This window comes from Somniosus microcephalus, chromosome 4 (assembly GCF_052327205.1).
Source record: "Somniosus microcephalus isolate GS21.2 chromosome 4, FLI_Smic_1.0, whole genome shotgun sequence".
NCBI lineage: Eukaryota > Metazoa > Chordata > Chondrichthyes > Squaliformes > Somniosidae > Somniosus > Somniosus microcephalus.
In genome coordinates this window covers 73,435,610-73,457,556 of record NC_140990.1, presented here as the reverse complement: position 1 = coordinate 73,457,556, position 21,947 = coordinate 73,435,610, and the positions used below count along the sequence as shown (strand labels likewise).

Genomic DNA, 21,947 nt, shown 5'->3' with positions numbered 1-21,947 from the left:
AGAAATGGTGACTGGTCAGGGAGCGTCTGTAAATGGAGGAGAAATGGTGACTGGTCAGGGAGCAATATTATCATAAGTATTAAAATAGAAAGGGATTGTCATCTTGGATAAAATAGGAGATCTGAAATTAGATGGTGCTCCAGGTCCAGATGATATCCACCCACGGGTGTTTAAAGAGATGGGACGGTGCTCTGTGAGCCCCTTGCCCGTATCATCAACAGCTCCATAGAGTCAGGGATTGTTCCCTGAGATTGGAAGGCAGCTCTCGTCATTCCCATTTTCAAAACAGGGAGAATCAGAGCCTGGAACTACAGGCCCATCAGTGTGATCTCGATCAGAGGGAAGATGCTTGAAGGGATCCTGAGAGATGCTGTTTCTGGTCACTGGGACAGGGAAGGATCCATTAGAAATACTCACACAGCTTCTGGAAAAGAAGGTCGCGTCCCACAAACTTGCCTTAGTCGGACGTGGGACTTGCCTGTTTACTCTGCTTGATGGATCAATATAAGATACGGTAGAGGACGGAGAATCTGCTCATCTTAAAGTTGTTGACGCTCAACTCTTGGACCTATTAATTAAATAATAAGACAAGGCGTTAGCTGGAATCTAACACCCACTTCTTTCTGCTCCTCTACCACTCTTAAAGTTTTACTATTTAGATTTTTTAATTGAATTGGGATGTGGACATCACTGGCAAGGCCGGCATTTATTGCCCATCCCCAGTTGCCATTGAGAAGCTGGTCTTGAGCTGCCTTCTTGAATCGCTGCAGTCCGTGTGGTGAAGGTGCTTCCGCAGTGCTGTTATAGAGGGAGTTTCAGGGTTTGGAACCAGCGACGATGAAGGAACGGCGATATATGTACAAGTCAGGATGGTGTGTGTAACTTGGAGGGGAACTTGCAGGTGGTGGTGTTCCCATGTGCCTGCTGTCCTTGTCCTTCGAGGTGGAAGAGGTCGCGGGTTTGGGAGGTGCTATCAAAGAAGCTTTGGTGCAGTGCATCATGTAGATGGTACACCCTGCAGCCACGGTACGCCGGTGGTGGAGGGAGTGAACGTTTAAGGTGGTGGATGGGGAACCAATCAAGCGGGCTGCTTTGTCCTGAATGGTGTCGAGACTCTTGAGTGTTGTTGGAGCTGCACTCATCCAGGCAAGTGGAGAGTATTCCATCACACTCCTGACTTGTGCCTTGTAGATGGTGGAAAGGCTTTGGGGAGTCAGGAGGTGAGACACTCACCGCAGAATACCCAGCCTCTGAGCTGCTCTTGTCACCACAGTATTTATGTGGCTGGTCCAGTTAAGTTTCTGGTCAATGGTGACCCACAGAATGTTGATGGTGGAAGATTCAGTGATGGTAATCCCGTTGAATGTCAAGGGTCAGTGGTTAGATCTGTCTTGTTAGAGATAGTCAATGCCTGGCACTTGTGTGGTGCGAATGTTACTTGCCACTTATCAGCTCAAGCCTGAATGTCATCCAAGTCTTGCTGCATGCGGGCATGGACTACTTCATTAACTGAGGAGTTGTGAATGGAATTGATCACTGTGCGAACATCCCCACTTCTGACCTTGTGGTAAGTGAAGGACATTGGTGAACCAGCTGAAGATGGTTGGGCCTAGAACACTGCCTTGAGGCAAATCTGCAGCGATGTCCTGGGGCTGAGATACTTGACCTCCAACAACCACAACCATCTTCCTTTGTGCTAGCTGTGACTCCAGCCAGCTCTTCTGTCCATGTTTTGACCAAGGCTGTAATGAGGTCTGGAGCCGAGTGGTCCTGGTGGAACCCAAACTGAACATTGGTGAGCAGGTTATTGGTGAGTAAGTGCCGCTTGATAGCACTGTCGACGACACCTTCCATGATTTTGCTGATGATTGAGAGCAGAGTGATGGGGCAGTAATTGGCCAGATTGGATTTGTCCTGCTTTTTGTGGACAGGACATACCTGGGCATTTTCCCACATTGTCTAAAGTCTCCTCCTTTGTCTCGGTGTCAGTTTTTGACTGATTCCGCTCGAGTGAAGCTCCTTGGAAGGTTTTACTCCATTATAGGCGCTATGTAAATGAAAGTTGTTGTTGCTGTGCTACCATTGGCTTCAGCTTTGCCAGACAGAATCAGCCAGGGCCGGCGGCTGTGCTGCTCCCCATGGTCAAAATGTTGGCAGCTCACGGTATCGGCTCACAAGCTCAGAATTAGCAATGTACTGGAGGGCAGATAGTGACTGGGGCCGAACCCCACCATCACACAGCACCTTCAGTATAGGCTCCCAGCTCAGAATTACCACTTGGTGAGGTACTGGGGGGCAAACAGTGACTGGGGCCGAACCCCACCATCACACAGCACCTTCAGCATAGGCTCACAGCTCAGAATTACCACTCGGTGAGGTACTGGAGGGCAGACAGTGACTGGGGCCGAACCCCACCATCACACAGCACCTTCAGCATAGGCTCACAGCTCAGAATTACCACTCGGTGAGGTACTGGAGGGCAGACAGTGACTGGGGCCGAACCCCACCATCACACAGCACCTTCAGTATAGGCTCACAGCTCAGAATTACCAATTGGTGAGGTACTGGAGGGCAGACAGTGACTGGGGCCGAACCCCATCATCACACAGCACCTTCAGTATAGGCTCACAGCTCAGAATTACCACTTGGCAAGGTACTGGAGGGCAGACAGTGACTGGGGCTGAACCCCATCATCACACAGCACCTTCAGTATAGGCTCACAGCTCAGAATTACCACTTGGTGAGGTACTGGGGGGCAGACAGTGGCTGAGGCCGAACCCCACCATCACACAGCACCTTCAGTATAGGCTCACAGCTCAGAATTACCACTTGGTGAGGTACTGGGGGGCAGACAGTGACTGGGGCCGAACCCCACCATCACACAGCACCTCCCGAAGTGAAATACAGACCTGTTAGCCTCACATCAGTAGTTGGGAAAATGCTGGAATCTATTATAAAAGATGCAATAACTGGGCACTTAGAAACTAATAGTAAGATTGGGCACAATCAACATGGATTTATGAAAGGGAAGTCCTGTTTGACAAACCTATTGGAGTTCTTTGAGGATGTAACTAGTGGAGTAGACAAAGGGGAACTGGTAGATGTGGTGTATCTGGATTTTCAGAAGGCCTTCGATAAGGTCCCACACAGGAGGTTGGTGAACAAAATTAGGGCACTTGGAATTGGGGTTAATATACTAGCACGGATTGAGAATTGGTTAACAGACAGAAAACAAAGAGTAGGGATAAACGGGTCTTTTTCAGGATGGCAGGCTGTGACTAGTGGGGTACCGCAAGGATCGGTGCTTGGGCCCCAGCTATTCACAATCTATATCAATGATTTGGATGAGCGGACTAAATGTAACATTTCCAAATTTGCTGATGATACAAAGCTAGGTGGCAGTGTCAGTTGTGAAGAGGATGTGAAGAGCCTTCAAGGGGATCTCGACAGGCTCAGTGAGTGGGCGAGAACATGGCAGATGGATTATAATGTGGATAAATGTGAAGTTATCCACTGTGGTAGAAAAAAACAGAAAGGCAGAGTATTTCCTAAATGGTGAAAGATTGGGGAATGCAGATGCTCAAAGGGACCTGGGTGTCCTTGTACATGAGTCACTGAAAGTGAATGTGCAGGTGCAGCAAGCCATTAGGAAGGCAAATGGTATGCTGGCCTTCATTACAAGAGGATTTGAGTACAGGAGTAAATAAGTCTTGCTCCAATTGTATAGGGCCTTGGTGAGACCACACCTGGAGTACTGTGCACAATTTTGGTCTCCTTACCTAAGGAAGGATATACTTGCCATAGAGGGAGTGCAAGGAAGGTTCACGAGATTGATTCCTGGGATGGCGGGACTGTCGTATGAGGAGAGATTGAGTAAACTAGGCCTGTAGTCTCTTGAATTCAGAAGAATGAGAGGGGATCTCATTGAAGCATACAAAATTATTACAGGGCTTGATAGCGTGGATGCTGGGAGAATGTTTCCCTTGGCTGGGGAGTCTAGAACCAGGGGCCACAGCCTTAGGATAATGGGTCGGCCATTCAGGACTGAGATGAGAAGAAATTTCTTCACACAGAGGGTGGTGAATCTTTGGAATTCTCTACCCCAGAGGGCTGTGGTTCTCAGTCATTGGGTATATTCACGACAGAAGTCGATAGATTCCTGACCAGTAAGGGCATCAAGGGATATGGCGATAGGGCCGGTGAATGGAGTTGAGGCAGAAGATCAGCCATGATCTCATTGAATGGTGGAGCAGGCTCGAGGGGCCGAATGGCCCACTCCTGCTCCTATTCCTTGTGTTCTTATGTTCTTAAATGGAGAAAAATCCGAGCCTGCGATAAATCGGGATTTCAAACAGCGAGGATGAGGCGATGAGAGAGTGTGTGGGACGAGGGTTTTATAGCTTAGGAGGGGCAAGAGAGGAAAGAATGTTCCAGGGAAACGAGTACTGTCTGTTCAGAATTTCTACCCTGAACGTAACTCGATGTAAAGCTATGAGGACAAGTTGCACAGACTAGGCTTGTATTCCCTTGAATATAGAAGATTAAGGGGTGATCTAATTGAGGTGTTTAAGATGATTAAAGGATAGATAGAGAGAAACGGTTTCCTCTGATGGCAGAGTCCACAACAAGGGGACACAACCTTCCAACTAGAGCTCAGCCATTCAGGGGTGATTTTCAGGAAGCACATCTTCACACAAAGGGTATTGGAAATCTGGAACTCTCTCCCCCAAAAAACTGTCCAGGCTGAGGGTCAATTGAAAATTTCAAAACTGAGTGTACTAGAATTTTTGTTAAGCAGGAGTACTAAAGGTTACAGAACCAAGGCGGGTAAATGGAGTTAAGATACAGACCAGCCATGATCTAATAGGATGGCGGAACAGGCTTGAGGGGCTGAATGGCCTCCTCCTGTTACTATGTTGCTATCTACAGTGATGACATTTGTAAACTCCTTTTACAGGGTGTTAGAAGGGGAGGATTTGCAGACAGGAAACTCAAACCAAACATCACATCAAGATCTGACAGAGCCATTCGATTCATCAGGACCTGAATATCATCGGCCTTTGAATGTGGAAGGAGAAATGTTTGTCTGTTCTGTCTGTGGGAAAAGATTTCAAACATCAGTGTGACTGGAAAAGTACCGAGACACACACACCTGAGTGAGAGTGTTCCAGTGCACTGACTGTGGAAAGAGAAATGGGGACTGGTCAGGGATCGTCTGTAAATGGAGGAGAAATGGTGATTGGTCAGGGAGCGTCTGTAAATGGAGGAGAAATGGTGATTGGTCAGGGAGCGTCTGTAAATGGAGGAGAAATGGTGATTGGTCAGGGAGCGTCTGTAAATGGAGGGGAAATGGTGATTGGTCAGGGAGCGTCTGTAAATGGAGGGGAAATGGTGACTGGTCAGGGAGCGTCTGTAAATGGAGGGGAAATGGAGACTGGTCAGGGAGCATCTGTAAATGGAGGGGAAATGGTGACTGGTCAGGGAGTGTTTGTAAATGGAGGAGAAATGGAGACTGGTCAGGGAGCATCTGTAAATGGAGGAGAAATGGTGACTGGTCAGGGAGTGTTTGTAAATGGAGGAGAAATGGAGACTGGTCAGGGAGCATCTGTAAATGGAGGAGAAATGGTGACTGGTCAGGGAGTGTTTGTAAATGGAGGAGAAATGGAGACTGGTCAGGGAGCATCTGTAAATGGAGGAGAAATGGTGACTGGTCAGGGAGTGTTTGTAAATGGAGGAGAAATGGAGACTGGTCAGGGAGCGTCTGTAAATGGAGGAGAAATGGTGACTGGTCAGGGAGCGTCTGTAAATGGAGGAGAAATGGTGACTGGTCAGGGAGCGTCTGTAAATGGAGGAGAAATGGTGACTGGTCAGGGAGCGTCTGTAAATGGAGGGGAAATGGTGACTGGTCAGGGAGTGTGTGTAAATGGAGGAGAAATAACTCAGTATTTTGAGGGGTTGGTTTATGTGAACAAATATATCAGTGACTTTAATGAGACACTTCTGTGTTGCAGCTCCTGTAAATACTGGCTGGAGAGGGGCCGGACTCTCGGGAGTTTCCACACTGCTGCCTGCTCGTGTGTCCGTGATCTCCCATCAGATTAATGTGCTTCTGCTGTGTGTGTGTTTAATAAAGTGCCCGAAGCAGTTCATAAGGTGCAGAACCAGTGAGTGTAGAACTGAACCCAGCCAGAGTCAGCACTTACAGGGGAGGAGAGAGAGGGGAACCAGTGAGTGTAGAACTGAACCCAGCCAGAGTCAGCACCTTCAGGGCAGGAGAGGGAGGGGAACCAGTGAGTGTAGAACTAAACCCAGCCAGAGTCAGCACCTTCAGGGCAGGAGAGGGAGAGGGGAACCAGTGAGTGTAGAACTGAACCCAGCCAGAGTCAGCACCTTCAGGGGAGGAGAGGGAGAGGGAGGGGAACCAGTGAGTGTAGAACTGAACCCAGCCAGAGTCAGCACCTTCAGGGGAGGAGAGGGAGGGGAACCAGTGAGTGTAGAACTGAACCCAGCCAGAGTCAGCACCTTCGGGGGCAGAAGAAAACTGGGAGCAGAGGAATAAATTTGGAGATGGTGCGATGGGTTTGGATTTCATCACAGGGAGGAGGGAGAGTGTGAGGGATGGGGATTTACAGCTTTGGGGGAACAAGAGAGGAAAGAATGTTCCATATAAACCAGAATTGTCTGTTCTGAATTTCTATCCTGTACTTAGTGATGACTTTTGTAAACTCCTTTTACAGGGTATTAGAAGGGGAAGATTTACAGACAGGAAACTCAAACCAAACATCATGTCAAGATCTGACAGAGTCACTCGATTCATCAGGACCTGAATATCATCGGCCTTTGAATGTGGAAGGAGGAATGTTTGTCTCTTCTGTCTGTGGGAAAAGATTTCAAACATCAGTGTGACTGGAAAAGCACCGAGACACACACACCCGAGTGAGAGTGTTCCAGTGCACTGACTGTGGAAAGAGCTTTCACCAGTTACACAGCCTGAAAAACATCGCACCATTCACAGCGGGGAGAAACCGTACACGTGTTCTGTGTGTGGACGAGGCTTCAACTGATCGTCCAACCTGGAGAGACACAAGGACACCCGCGTCATGGAGAAACCGTGGAAATGTGGGGACTGTGGGAAGGGATTCAATTACCCATCCCAGCTGGAAATTCATTGACGCAGTCACACTGGGGAGAGGCTGTTCACCTGCTCTGTGTGTGGGAAGGGATTCACTAAATCAAATAACCTTCCAAAACACCAGCGAGTTCACACTGACGAGAGTCTGTTTAAATGTTCTGACTGTGGGAACTGCCTTAAAAGCTCTGAGGAACTGATTAAACACCAGGGCGTTCACACTGGGGAGAGGCCGTTCACGTGCTCCGTGTGTGGAAAGGGATTCACTAACTCCTCCAGCCTTACTGCACACCAACTTGTTCACTCTAATAAGAGACCGTTTAAATGTTCTGACTGTGAGAAGAGCTTTAAAAACAGAAAGCATCTGATGCAACACCAACGCACTCACACCGGGAAGAGGCCGTTCACCTGCTCCGTGTGTGGGAACAGATTCACAAATTGATCCAACCTGCGGACACACCAGTCTGTTCACACCGCGGAGAAGCTGTTCACCTGCACCATGTGTGGGAAGAGATTCACTCAGTCATCCCATCTCGCTGCACATCAACTTGTTCACACTGGTAAGCGACCAATTAAATGTTCTGACTGTGAGAAGAGCTTTAAAAGCAAAAGGGATCTGCTTAATCACCAATGCATTCACACCGGGGAGAGGCCGTTCACCTGCTCCGAGTGTGGGAAGGGATTCATTCAGACCTGCAACCTGCTGAGACACCGGCGTATTCACACTGGGGAGAGGCCATTTACCTATGTGTGGGAAGGGATTCACTAATTCATCTTACCGAGGCCTGGGTGTCCTTGTGCACCAGTCGCTGAAGGTAAGCTAAAGGGATCAAGGGATATGGGGAGAAGGCAGAGACAGGGTACTGAATTTGGACGATCAGCCATGATCTCATTGAATGGTGGAGCAGGCTCGAGGGGCCGAATGGCCTACTCCTGCTCCTATCTTCCATGTTTCTATGATCCCTTTAGCCTTCAGAAATATATCTAACTCCTTCTTGAATATATTTTGAATTGGCCTCAACTGCCTTCTGTGGTAGAGAATTCCACAGGTTCACCACTCTCTGGGTGAAGAAATTCCTCCTCATCTCTGTCCTAAATGGCTTACCCTTTATCCTTAGACTGTGACCCCTGGTTCTGGACTCCCTCGCCATCGGGAACATCCTGCATCTAGTCTGTCCAGTCCTGTTAGAATTTTATAAGTTTCAATGAGATCACCTCTCATTCTTCTAAACTCCAGCGAGTATAAGCCCAATCGACCCAATCTCTCCTCATACGTCATTCCTGCCATCCCAGGTATCAGCCTGGTGAATCTTCGCTGCACTCCCTCCATAGCAAGAACATCCTTCCTCAGATAAGGCGACCAAAACTGCACACAATACTCAAGATGTGGTCTCACCAAGGCCCTGTACAACTGCAGCAAGACATCTTTGTTCCTGTACTCGAACCCTCTCGCTACGAAGGCCAACATACAATTTGCCTTCTTAACCGCCTGCTGCACCTGCATGCTTACCTTCAGCGACTGGTGCACAAGGACACCCAGGTCTCTTTGCACTTCCCCTTCTCCCAATCTATTGCTGTTCAGATAATAATCTGCCTTCTTGTTTTTGCCACCAAAGTGGATAACCTCGCATTTATCCACATTATACTGCATCTGCCATGCATCTGCCCAATCACCCAACCTGTCCAAATCATCCTGGAGTTTCTCTGCCTCCTCCTCACAGCACACACGCCCACCCAGCTTTGTGTCATCTGCAAACTTGGAGATATTACATCTAGTTCCCTCGTCTAGATCATTAATATATATTGTGAATAGCTGGGGTCCTAGGACCGATCCCTGCGGTACCCCACTAGTCACTGCCTGCCATTCGGAAAAAGACCCATTTATTCCAACTCTTTCTGGGTAAACACCCCATCATTGAAAGCCCCAATTGGTGAGGGGAACTTTTTTTTGTAATTTCGTTGAGATTGGGGCCGGAGGGGCAATAAACAAAATGAATCAATAAATTAAACAGAAGCCTGAGTGTCCGGGTCCTCAGCCACCGTGCGAAGTACGCTGGCCGCCACTATTCCTTTACTAACTCCTACCTCTGGCCAGCCCAGTCTGGTTTAATTGCTAAATGTTTTCTAACTGTGTTTTCTGACTCCAGTTCAGGCCTGTCATTCTGAGGAAAACTTACGAGGCCTCATTGTTTATGAGTCCGACTTGAGAGGCTGTTAAAGGGTTCAATAAGCTGGCAATAAGGTTTTTTTAAATTGGAAAGTGGTGAAAAAATGCCAGTGTAGATCAGTGAGCACAGGGGTGCTGCATGAGTAGAAGTTGGTGTGAGTTAAGATACGGGCAGAAGCGTTTTGGATGAGCTGAAGTTTACAAAGGGTGGAAGATGGAAGGCCGGTCAGGTGAGCATTGTAACAGTCTAGTCTGGAGGTAACAACGGCTTGGGTGAAGCTTTCAGCAGCAGAAAGGCTGAGGCAAGGGCAGAGATGGGCAATATTATGGAGGTGGGAGGAGGTGATCTTAGTGATGGAGTGGATATGTGATCGGATGCTCAGCTCAGGGTCAAATAGAACGCCGAGGTTGCGAACAAACTGGTTCAGCCGCAGACAGTGCAATGGAGGGAGATGGAGTTAATGTCTAGGGAACTGAATGTGTGATGGGGGCCTCATGAGTATTAATTCACCCCTGCTGCACCGGATTACTGTACCAGAACAGACCATTCGGCCCAACTGGTCTGTGCCAGCGTTTATACTCTACACGAGCCTCCTCCCACTCTAATTTCCTCTTCCCATCCTGCTCCCATATCCCTCTATTGCCTTCTCCCTCATGGATGGATCAAGCCTCCCCTTAAATGCATCATTGCTATCCACATGGTAGCGAGTTCTCACTACACGGTGTGTGACAAAATTCCTCCTAAATACTTTATTTCAACAATTAATTATTATCTTAAATTGCTGACCCTTATTCTGACTCACCTATAAGTGGAAACAGTTTCTCCTTATCCATGCTGTCCAACCCCTCCATAACTTTAACGAGCGATATTATGTCTCCTGTCAGTCTTCTCTTTTCCAGGGAAGAGAGCCACAGGCTGCTCAATCTTGCTTGATAGTTGCATCCTCCTAATTCTGGCGACATCCTTGTAAATCTTTCCTGCGCCTTCTCCAGTGCTTCAATCACATTTTTGTAGTACAGGTAGACTATCCTTTATCCGAACTTCCGAAAACCTCTAAAAACCGAAAGTTTTTTCGTTCAGCGTAAGTCGTGCGCACGACATGACCAGAGTGGCGCACGACTTACGCTGAGCAGGGCAGAGGGTCACAGAGTTCCCTCCTGGGTAGGAGATTGCAGGCCGAGCCGGGCAGTGTGAAGGAGGTACCGGGAGAGTGAACCCAACAATACAGCGGCCCGTCCGATAGCTGCAGCGGCCCGTCCGATATTCTTTTCTCCCCCCGACCCGACCCGAACCGCGACCCGTCCGATATTCTTTTCTCCCCCCTCCCACCCGACCCGGCCCGTCCGATATTCTTTTCTCCCCCCAACCTGACCCGGCCCCCGACCCGTCCGATATTCTTTTCTCCTGACCCGACCCGAACCGCAGCTCGTCCGATATTCTTTTCGCCCCCCTCCCACCCGGCCCCCGACCCGTCCGATATTCTTTTCACCCCCCAACCTGACCCGAACCGCGACCCATCCGATATTCTTTTCTCCCCCCGACCCGACCCGAACCGCGACCCGTCCGATATTCTTTTCTCCCCCCTCCCACCCGGCCCCCGACCCGTCCGATATTCTTTTCTCCTGACCCGACCCGAACCGCGGCTCGTCCGATATTCTTTTCTACCCCCCCGCACCCGACCCGACCAGTGGCCCGTCCGATATTCTTTTCTACCCCCCCGCACCCGACCCGACCAGTGGCCCGTCCGATATTCTTTTCTCCCCCCCGGACCCCCCCCCGCCATCCCACCCCCCCCGGAACCCCCCCCCCCGACCCCGACCCCCCCCCGGACCACCCCGACCCCGACCTGAACCGCGGCCCGTCTGATATTCTTTTCTCCCCCCCCACCCGACCTGATTTGCGGGCCAGCTTAGTCGGAGTCAGCCGATATCCGGCTTTCCAGAGAAGCAGGAAGGGGAATGAGACACGGAACAGTCGCAAGAGGTAGCCTGAACTTTTAAAATTTATATTAAATACAAATTTCCCAGTCTTATAACAATAACTTCTGAAATCTGAAAAATTCCAAAAACCAAAACTCAGCTGGTCCCAAGGCTTTCGGATAAGGGATAGTGTACCTGTATGTAGACCAAAACTACATGCAGTGTTCCAACTGTGGTCAAACACAGGATCCATATAAAGTTAACATTACCTCCCTGCTTTTTTATTCTATTCTGGAAATTAATTCCAGTACATTCTTTGCACTCTTTATGGCCTTATCAACTTGTGTTGCTAATGTAGTCATTTAGGTGACTGTATTCCCAGATCTCTTAGTTCCTCTACCCCATCTAACTTCTTATCATGGCTGATCTGATTACGCCACAGTCCCACCTACCCCCGATAACCTTTCACCCCCTTGCTTATCAAGAATCTATCTACCTCTGCCTTAAAAAGATTAAATTGCAGCCGCCACTTCTGTAAGTTGGCAATTTTCTACCCTCTCCATGTTTCATGGGTGCCGGAAGCCCATTGGTACCTTGACCAGATTGCCATCCCTCGTGTCTTAAGCCTAGACCGGGAGTGTTGGCATGCTATTCACTGCTGGGGCATCACTGTTGTATCTAATCTTGTCATTCTCGCACTTTCCGGCAGGAGTCACCGGATATCAATCAGGAGCAGGAACGCTGGCTAATGCTTCCCTCCCTAGTCCAGGAGCGCTGGTAGATCAGTTGCAGCATCCAACTTTTGTCCTGACTGAGGTCAGCTAGCTTGGCATAAATCAGGAATTAAACCTGCTCTGTAGAGCGTTGTGCCCCACCCGCCCAGGTTGAGCCAGTTTACGAGCTTAGCCTCAAAGGAAGTTCAGCAACAATGACTTTCACTTTCTGCATCATCTGTCGGCACGACTGTTTATACAAGCACTGGGGTGATGGTATCGCACAGTTCCTGTTTGTGTTTGGGCTCTTCGGCCACTTCACATCTAAACAAGCAATGGTCACCACATTACAGGAAAGATGTGATTTCACTAGAGAGGGTACAGAGGAGATTTACGAGGATGTTGCCAGGACTGGGGAATTTTAGCTATGAGGAAAGATTGGATAGGCTGGGGTTGTTTTCTTTGGAATGGAGGAGGCTGAGGGGAGACTTAATTGAGGTGTATAAAATTATGAGGGGCCTAGATAGAGTGGATAGGAAGGGCCTATTCCCCTTAGCAGAAGGGTCAATAACCAGGGGGCATAGACTTAAAGTAATTGGTAGAAGGATTAGAGGGGAGTTGAGAACTTTTTCACCCAGAGGGTGGTGGGGGTCTGGAACTCTGCCTGAACGGGTGGTAGAGGCAGAAACCCTGCATCGCATTTAAAAAGTACTTGGATATGCACTTGAAGTGCCGTAACCTACAGGACTATGGACCAAGAGCTGGACAGTGGGATTAGACGGTTTAGCTCTTTGTCGCCTGCGCAGACACGATGGGCCCAATGGCCTCCTTCTGTGTCGTAAATTTCTATGATACTATGATAAGCAATGGCTGGCCTCCGTATTCCTCCTACCAAAAATAACGCTTCACATTTCACTATATTGAATTTAAGTTCCCATTTATCTGCCCAGTCTGTAAGGCTGCTTATGTCTTCCTGTATTTTGGTGCACTCCTCCATATTATTGGCTATATACCACCCGATTTGGTGTCATCTGCAAATTGCGACAACATCCCATTGCGATTGATAGATTTTGGTCAGGTAAGAGTAGTAAGGGTGACTGAACCAAGTCAAGTAGATGGAGATAAGGTACAGATCACCCAAGATCTAACTGAATGGTGAAACAAGCTAGATGGACTCAATGGCCTCCTGTTCCTATGTACATCCATTTTCTGATCCAAATGATGGTGAAGAAAAGTGGTCCTAGCACAGATCCCTGCATGACACCACTTTTCACTTTCTGCCAGTCCAAGAAACTTCCCGTAACTACTACCCGCTGATTTCTGTTTTGTACCGGAATTTCCATCCATTCTGCTCACTGGCCCTTGAATCCAAACGGCCTGATTTTGGTATAAAAACAGAAAATGCTGGAAATACTCAGCAGGTCAGGCAGCATCTGTGAAGAGAGAAACAGAGTTAACGTTTCAGGTCGATGACCTTACGTCAGAACTGGAAAAAAGCAGGAAATGGAACAGATTTTTAAGCAAGTGTAGAGGCTGGGAAAGGGGGGAGGGATGAAAGAACAAAAGGGAAGGTCTGTGATAGGATGGAAGGCAGGAGAATTAAAGAGACATTAAGAGATATTCAAGGCAAGAGGGGATGGTAATGGGACAGGTTAAGAAACAAAGGATGGCTCTAGATGAAGTGTGAATTGCGCTGGCAGAATGAAAGACAGCTGCCATGTGGGAGAGAAGAACAAAAGGCACAAACAAAAGGTGTGGATAAAAAATATATACAGGATAGGGGCCGAGGTTATGATCTGAAATTGTTGAACTCTATATTGAGTGTAGAAGGCTGTAAAGTGCCTAATCGAAAGAGGTGCTGTTCCTTGAATTTACGCTGAGCTTCAGTGGAACAATGCAAGAGGCCGGAGATGGTGAGGTCAGAGTGGGAGTGGAGCGGTGAATTAAAGTGACAGGCCACCGGAAGCTCGGGGTCACCCTTACGGACTGAACGGAGGTGTTCTGCAGGGTGGTCACCCAATCTGCATTTGGTCTCCCCAGTGTAGAGGAGACCGCATCGTGAGCAGCGAATACAGTATACTAGATTGCAAGAAGTACAAGTAAATCGCTGTTTCACCTGGAAGGGGCCTTTGGGTCCCTGGACAGTGGGAAGTGGGGAGATATAAGGGTAGGTGTTGCATCTCCTGTGCTTGCACGGGAAGGTGCCGGGCGAAGTGGAAGGGGTGTTGGGGTCTGATTTTGGACATCTTGCAGATTGTGCATACTGCAGGGTTCGGGAACTGTTTTAAGAAAAAAAAATATTTATTACTTTTATTGATTTCCCATCCGGCCCCAACCTCCATGGGTTGACAAAAAAAATTCTGATCAACAATTGGGTCTTTCAATGGCGAGTGTCTACTCAGGAGCCCCCGCGCAGCAGAATGTGCTCTATCAATGACTGCAGGAGCCCAGTGCGCAGGCGCGGGACCGGGCTGTGTTCTGAGCATGCGCAGTGCGAGTGTTCTCGATGGTCTGATGCGGAAGAGACGGTTCCGGGAGGCGGTAGGAGGCTGTGGGCTCGGGGAGGAATTGGACCCGCGGGTGGGCTGGGAAGCTTCATAAACACCGGGTGTAGGCCTCAGGCCCCAAATAAGAGCCCACAGGCCCCGTGTTTGCCCCACGGTGACGGGCCCGGCCGCCCGGGTCAGCGGGGTCACTGGCCGCCATCTTGGACAGGGTGGGGTCACGGTGCATGCGCGGCCATCTTGGCCAGGAACAGAGAGTGGGCGGGGCTTCAGGGTCTCTGTTCCCAACCAGGTCCCAGTGCCCGGGAGATGGAGCATCCTGGGCAACAGGTTTTTAATCACCTTCACCCACTCCCAGGCCGCATGTGATGTTTGCGGCCTAGAGGAGTCCACGGGCCTTGTATATATTCGGTGAGAGAGTTTGCAGCCCCTGTATAGTTACCTGAAGGGGCTGCTCCTCAACTCTTGGTTGCACTTTAGCCCCACGCTCCTAATCTTTGCCCGCCCGGTGCAGAGGGGGGTGGGTAAGTCGGAGGATCTTCTCCTGGACCTGCTCTTGGGGCCTGGTGAAAACAGCAATTTGTAGGTCCAGGATGGGCGGGGCCCATTGGGGGGGTCGCTCTGGCTACCTGCCTCTCTCCCTCAAAAAAATAAGCCTTGACCCCTCCCCTCCGTCCTTGCAAACTACCGTCCCATCTCCAACCTCCAATCTGTTAACGTTTTGTCACCTCCCAAATCCGTGTCCACCTTTTCTGGAAATCCATGTTTGAATCCCTCCAATCAGGTTTCTGCCCTGTCACAGTACCGAAACAGCTCTTATTAAAGTCATAAATGACATCCTATGTGACTGTGGCAAAGGGAAACTATCCCTTCTTGACCTATCTGCAACCTTTGACACGGTTGACCACACCATCCTCCTCAACACCTCTCCACCATCGTCCAACCCGGTGGGACTGCAGTCGCCTGGTTCCATTCTTATCTACTCAGTCGTAGCCAAAGAATTTCCTGCCATGGCTTCTCTTCCTGCTCCAGCACTGTTACCTCTAGTGTCTCCTAAGGAACTATCCTTGTCCCCCTCCTATTTCTCATCTACCTGCTGGCCCTCAGCGACATCATCTGAAAACACAGCGTCAGTTTCCACATGTACGCTAACTACTGCAATGAGGAGGAATTTCTTCACTCAGAGGGTTGTGAATTTTTGGAATTCTCTACCCCAAAGGGCTGTGAATGCTGAGTCGTTGAGTATATTCAAGGCTGAGACAGATAGATTTTTGGACTCTAGGGGAATCAAGGCTTATGGGGATCGGGCGGGAAAGTAGGGTTGAGGTCGAAGATCAGCCATGATCTTACTGAATGGGGGAGCAGGTTCGAAGGGCCGTATGGCCCACTCCAGCTCCGAATTCTTATGTTCTTATGACAGCCAGCTCTATCTCACCACCACCTCACTCAACCCCTCTGCTGTCTCTAAATTGTCAGACTGCTTGTCCGGAATCCAGTTCTGGATGAGCAGAAATTTCCTCCAACTAAATATTGGGAAGACCGAAGCCATTGTCTTCAATCCCCGTCACAAACTCCGTTCCCTAGCTACCGACTCCATCCCTCTCCCTGACAACTGTCTGAGGCTGAACCAGACTGTTCACAACCTTGGTGTCGTATTTGATTCCAAGATGAGAGCTGACCACATTTCCGCACCATCACTAAGATGGCCTATTGGCACCTCTGTAACATCGCCCGACTCCACCCCTGCCTCAGCTCATCCGATGCTGAACCCCTCATCCATGCCTTTGTTACCTCGAGACTTGACTATTCCAATGCACTCCTGGCTGGCCTCCCACATTCCACCCTACGTAAACTTGAGGTCATCCAAAACTCGGCTGCCCGTGTCCTAACTTGCACCAAGTCCCGGTCGCCCATCAACCCTGTGCTCGCTGGCCTACATTGGCTCCCGGTTAAGCAGCGCCTCAATTTTAAAATTCTCATCCTTGTTTTCAAATCCCTCCATGGTCTCGCCCCTCCCTATCTCTGTAACCTCCTCTAGCCCCACAACCCCCTGAGATATCTGCGCTCCTCTAATTCTGCCCTCTTGAGCATCCCTGATTATAATGGCTCCACCATTGGCAGCCGTGCCTTCAGCTGCCAGGGCCCTAAGCTCTGGAATTCCTTCCCTAAACCTCTCTGCCTCTCTACCTCTCTTTCCTCTTTTAAGACACCCCTGAAAACCTGCCTCTTTGACCAAGCTTTTGGTCATCTGCCCTAATATGGGCAGATGCCCTAATTTTGGTCATCTGCCCTATTATCTGGCTCTGTGTCAAATTTTGATTTCTAACACTCCTGTGAAGCACCTTGGGACATTTTACTATGGCAAAGGCGCAATATAAATACAAGTTGTTGTTCTGCAGTCTTCTCCGTGCCCAGGTGGCTCTGGAGAGGGAGCAGGCGGTGTCCACTGGTTCACTTGATACCTTCCTCGACCGGTGGGCACCTCAGGGTACAGAGAGTCTCTCAGATACTGGGAACAACATTCTGGTTTATTTCGGAAGGTTCCCTTTGTTTTTGGAGGGACTTTGTTGCTTATTTTGGTTTCTGTTAGTTTGATTGGACCACATGATTTAGGGAACAAGAGAGGAAAGAATGTTCCATAGAAACTAGAATTGTCTGTTCTGAATTTCTAGCCTGTACTTACAGTGATGACTTTTGTAAACTCCTTTTACAGGGTATTAGAAGGGGAGGATTTACAGACAGGAAACTCAAACCAAACATCACAACAAGTTCTGACAGAGTCACTTAATTCATCAGGACCTGAATATCATCGGTCTTTGAATGTGGAAGGAGAAATGTTTGTCTGTTCTGTCTGTGGGAAAAGATTTCAAACATCAGTGTGACTGGAAAAGCAGCGAGACACACACACCCGAGTGAGAGTGTTCCAATGCACTGACTGTGGAAAGAGATTTAACCAGTTACACAGCCTGAAAAAACATCGCACCATTCACAGCAGGGAGAAACCGCACACGTGTTCTGTGTGTGGACGAGGCTTCAACCGATCATCCAACCTGGAGAGACACAAGGACACCCACACCATGGAGAAACAGTGGAAATGTGGGGACTGTGGGAAGGGATTCAGTTCCCCATCTGCACTGGAAACTCATCGACGCAGTCACACTGGGGAGAGGCCGTTCACCTGATCCGTGTGTGGGAAGGGATTCACTCGGCCATCCCACCTGCTGAGTCACCAGCGAGTTCACAAGTGACTGCAGGGGGTGGATTCTGCTGTTATTGTTGCTATTAATCACATCCAGGACTGAACCATGTTGTCAGAAAACATATTTGAAAGTTCTTTATCTGAATGCACGCAGCATTCGTAACAAAATTGACGAGTTGACGGTACAAATAACTGCACATGGGTATGATCTGGTGGCCATTACGGAAACATGGCTGCAAGATAATCACGACTGGGAACTAAACATACAAGGGTATTTGACAATTAGGAAGGACAGACAGGAAGGAAAGGGAGGTGGGATTGCTATGTTAATCAAGGATGGAATCACTGCAATAGTCAGAAATGATATTGGGTCAAAGGATCAGGATAGTGAAATAGTTTGGGTGGAGATAAGGAATAAGAAGGGGAAAAAGTCACTAGTGGGCGTAGTCTATAGGCCTCCTAACAGTTGCAACTCTGTTGGTCGGAGTATAAATCAGGAAATAGTTGGGGCTTGTAATAAGGGAACAGCTATAATCATGGGGGATTTTAACTTTCATATTGACTGGACTAATCAAATTGGGCATGGCAGCCTTGAGGAAGAGTTCATTGAGTGTATTAGGGACGGGTTCCTTGAGCAGTATGTAACTGAACCAACCAGGGGGTAGGCAATCTTAGATCTGGTCCTGTGTAATGAAACAGGATTAATAAAAAATGTCCTAGTAAAGGATCCCCTTGGAATGAGTGACCATAATATGGTTGAATTCCAAATTCAGTTTGAGGGTGAGAGAGTTGGATCTCAAACCAGCATACTGAGCTTAAATAAAGGAGACTATGAAGGTATGAGAGTAGAATTGACTAAAGTGGACTGGGAAAACAGATTAAAGTGTAAGACGGTACAAGAGCAGTGGTCTACATTCAAGGAGATATTTCACATCTTTCAAGATAAATATATTCCACTGAGGAAAAAGGGGAGTAAAAGAAAAGACAGCCATCCGTGGCTTAGTAAAGTAATAAAGGATAGTATCCGACTGAAAACAAGGGCATATAAAGTAGCCAAATCTAGTGGGAGGATAGAAGATTGGGAAGCATTTAAAAGCCAGCAAAGAATAACTAAAAGATTAATTAAGAAAGGGAAGATAGATTATGAAAGTAAACTTGCAAAAAATATAAAAACAGATAGCAAGAGTTTCTACAGCTATATAAAAAGAAAAAGGGTGGCTAAAGTGAACGTTGGTCCCTTAGAGGATGGGACCGGGAAACTAGTGGTGGGGAACATGGAGATGGCAAAGACGCTGAACAAATATTTTGTATCAGTCCTTACAGTAGAGGACACTAAAAATATCCCAACACTGGACAAACAGGGGGCAATGGGGGGGGAGGAGCTAAAGACGATTAAAATCACTAAGGAGATGGTACTGAGTAAAATAATGGGACTTAAGGCAGATAAATCCCCCGGACCTGATGGCCTACATCCTAGGGTCTTGAGAGAAGTGGCGGTAGGGATTGTGGATGCATTGGTGATTATTTTCCAGAACTCCCTGGACTCAGGAAAGGTCCCGGCAGATTGGAAAACTGCTAATGTAACAGAAGGGAAGTAGACAAAAAGCTGGAAACTATAAACCAGTTAGCCTAACATCTGTGGTTGGCAAAATGTTGGAGTCCATTATTAAGGAAACAGTAACAGAGCATTTGGATAAACATAATTTAATAGGACAGAGTCAGCATGGTTTTATGAAGGGGAAGTCATGTTTGACAAATTTGCTCGAATTCTTTGAGGATGTAACATACAGGGTGGATAAAGGGGAACCAGTGGATGTAGTGTATTTGGACTTCCAAAAGGCATTTGACAAGGTTCCACACAAAAGATTACTGATCAAGATAAGAAATCACGGGATTGGGGGTAATATACTGGCATGGGTGGAAGATTGGCTATCTAACAGAAAACAAAGAGTTGGGATAAATGGTTCATTCTCGGGCTGGCAATCAGTAACTAGTGGTGTTCCGCAGGGGTCAGTGCTGGGACCCCAACTCTTTACAGTCTATATTAACGATTTGGAGGAAGGGACCGAGTGCAACATATCCAAGTTTGCCGACGATACAAAGATGGGAGGGAAAGCAATGAGTGAGGAGGACATAAAAAACCTGCAAAAGGACATAGACAGGCTAAGTGAGTGGGCAGAGATTTGGCAGATGCAATATAATGTTGGAAAGTGTGAGGTTATGCACTTTGGCAGAAAAAATCAAAGAGCAAGTTATTATCTAAATGGAGAGAAACTGCAAAGTGCTACAGTACAAAGGGATCTGGGGGTCCTGGTGCATGAAACACAAAAAGTTAGTATGCAGGTGCAGCAGGTGATCAGGAAGGCCAATGGAATATTAGCTTTTATTGCAAGGGGGATGGAGTATAAAAACAGGGAAGTCTTGCTGCAGTTATACAGGGTATTGGTGAGGCCACACCTGCAATACTGCGTGCAGTTTTGGTTTCCATATTTAAGAAAAGATATACAGGTAGACTATCCTTTATCCGAAAACCTCGGGACCAGCCGTGTTTCGGTTTTCGGAAAATTTCGGATTTCGGAAGGTATTTTATAAGACTGGGAAATTTGTCGGGGGTGGGGGTCGGCGGTGGGGGGTCGGCGGGAATCAGGTTCGGCGGCGGGGGTCGGGGTCGTGCGCACAACTTACGCTGAATGAAAAAACCTTCGGATTTTAGAGGGTTTCGGTTTTCGCAAGTTCGGATAAAAGGTAGTCTACCTGTACTTGCTCTCGAGGCGGTTCAGAGAAGGTTCACTCGGTTGATTCCGGAGATGAGGGGGTTGACGTATGAGGAAAGGTTGAGTAGGTTGGGACTCTACTCATTGGAGTTCAGAAGAATGAGAGACGATCTTATCGAAACATATAAGATTGTGAGGGGGCTTGATCGGGTGGATGCGGTGAGGATGTTTCCACTGATGGGTGAGACTAGAACTAGGGGGCATAATCTAAGAATAAGGGGCTGCGCTTTCAAAACTGAGATGAGGAGAAACTTCTTCACTCAGAGGGTAGTAAATCTATGGAATTTGCTACCTCAGAGAGCTGTGGAAGCTGCAACATTAAATAAATTTAAAATGGAGATAGACAGTTTCCTAGCAGATAAGGGAATTAGGGGTTACGGGGAGAGGGCAGGGAAGTGGACGTGAGTCTAGATTCGGATCAGCCATGATCCTATTGAATGGCGGAGCAGGCCCGAGGGGCCGTATGGCCTACTCCTGCTCCTACTTCTTATGTTCTTATGTTCTTATTCTGACAGTTGGCGGTTGTTTCTGATGTGAATAACCCCTACTGGACATAGCACGTGGCCTGCAGCATCTCTCTCACCTTCGATGTGTGAATAGAGCATCGCGCCTGCAAACAGGTCACGGCCCAATCCTCTCGCTCTATACTGACAGGAGAAAGTCTGTTCTACAACTAGAGGAGGAGGTTATGTAAACACTGAATGTTGGTAATCACACGTAGACTTGAGCTATTTGATAAACGGGCTGTTCAAAGCTGTTAACGTGTCAGCTATCAAAGGAATTATTATTAAAGTAATCTCACCAATTTATAACCACCGACTCTGGTCCCTGTTGTAATTAATACTCAGCATCCATTAGTGTTGATTGACAGCGATTCACTGAATAGCCTGGGTAACCTTTGCTGCTTGTTTTGTTAAGATACTCTTCACTGTATAACTGCTGGGTGACTCTGATTACATTTATACTGGTCTGTAAAGCATCCCTGTGTCCAAATGTAACTAGAAGTTGAGAGTTGTAACCAATAAACAGAGTTGAGGCTGTGACTTGTGGCCTGGCTTTCTGGTGATTTGTGAAGAAAGTGTTGATTCACTCACTCAGCAGCTTGAGGGGAAGCAGACTGAGGTTTAATAAACTGAACTCACCTCGACCCGACCTGGGTTCAGTGTAAAACAGTTCAGGGAGTCAGGCATCTTTCACCCCTAGACCTACGCTGGCCGGTAAAACCCCAGACGGTTCCTCAGTGAGGATTCCTCTGGCTCTCGCCATATATTTGTCAGGATACCGAAACCCAGCTTTCTTACCGTCCACTCCTGGAGGCCCCACTCCCTGAGTTTACAACCTTCAGCAGGGTCAGTGCTGGAGTTCCGCAGTGGGAGTGATCCCAGAGTAAATGTCAGGATCGCACCCCTGTGGATGTTCCCAGTCGTGTATTTTTAGATTTCCTGGGACTAACACACACGCATCAATAAAACAGGGAATTCCTGTAAACAGGCCACAGGTCCTTCTTTATCTGCAGAGCAAATGTCTGTTGTATAATTGCC

At 48.1% G+C, this 21,947-nt stretch overlaps 1 protein-coding gene across 1 annotated transcript; it reads left to right on the top strand.

Annotated features, from left to right (window-relative positions):
• The first annotated feature begins 4,425 nt into the window (after positions 1-4,425).
• On the top strand, positions 4,426-20,251 carry LOC147119223 (uncharacterized). Its single transcript, XM_085984050.1, has 3 exons — positions 4,426-4,442; positions 7,178-7,944; positions 17,147-20,251. The coding sequence occupies exons 1-2, from the start codon at positions 4,426-4,428 to the stop codon at positions 7,569-7,571; spliced, it is 411 nt and encodes a 136-aa protein (XP_085840176.1). The 3' UTR covers positions 7,572-7,944; positions 17,147-20,251.
• The last annotated feature ends 1,696 nt before the right edge of the window (positions 20,252-21,947 follow it).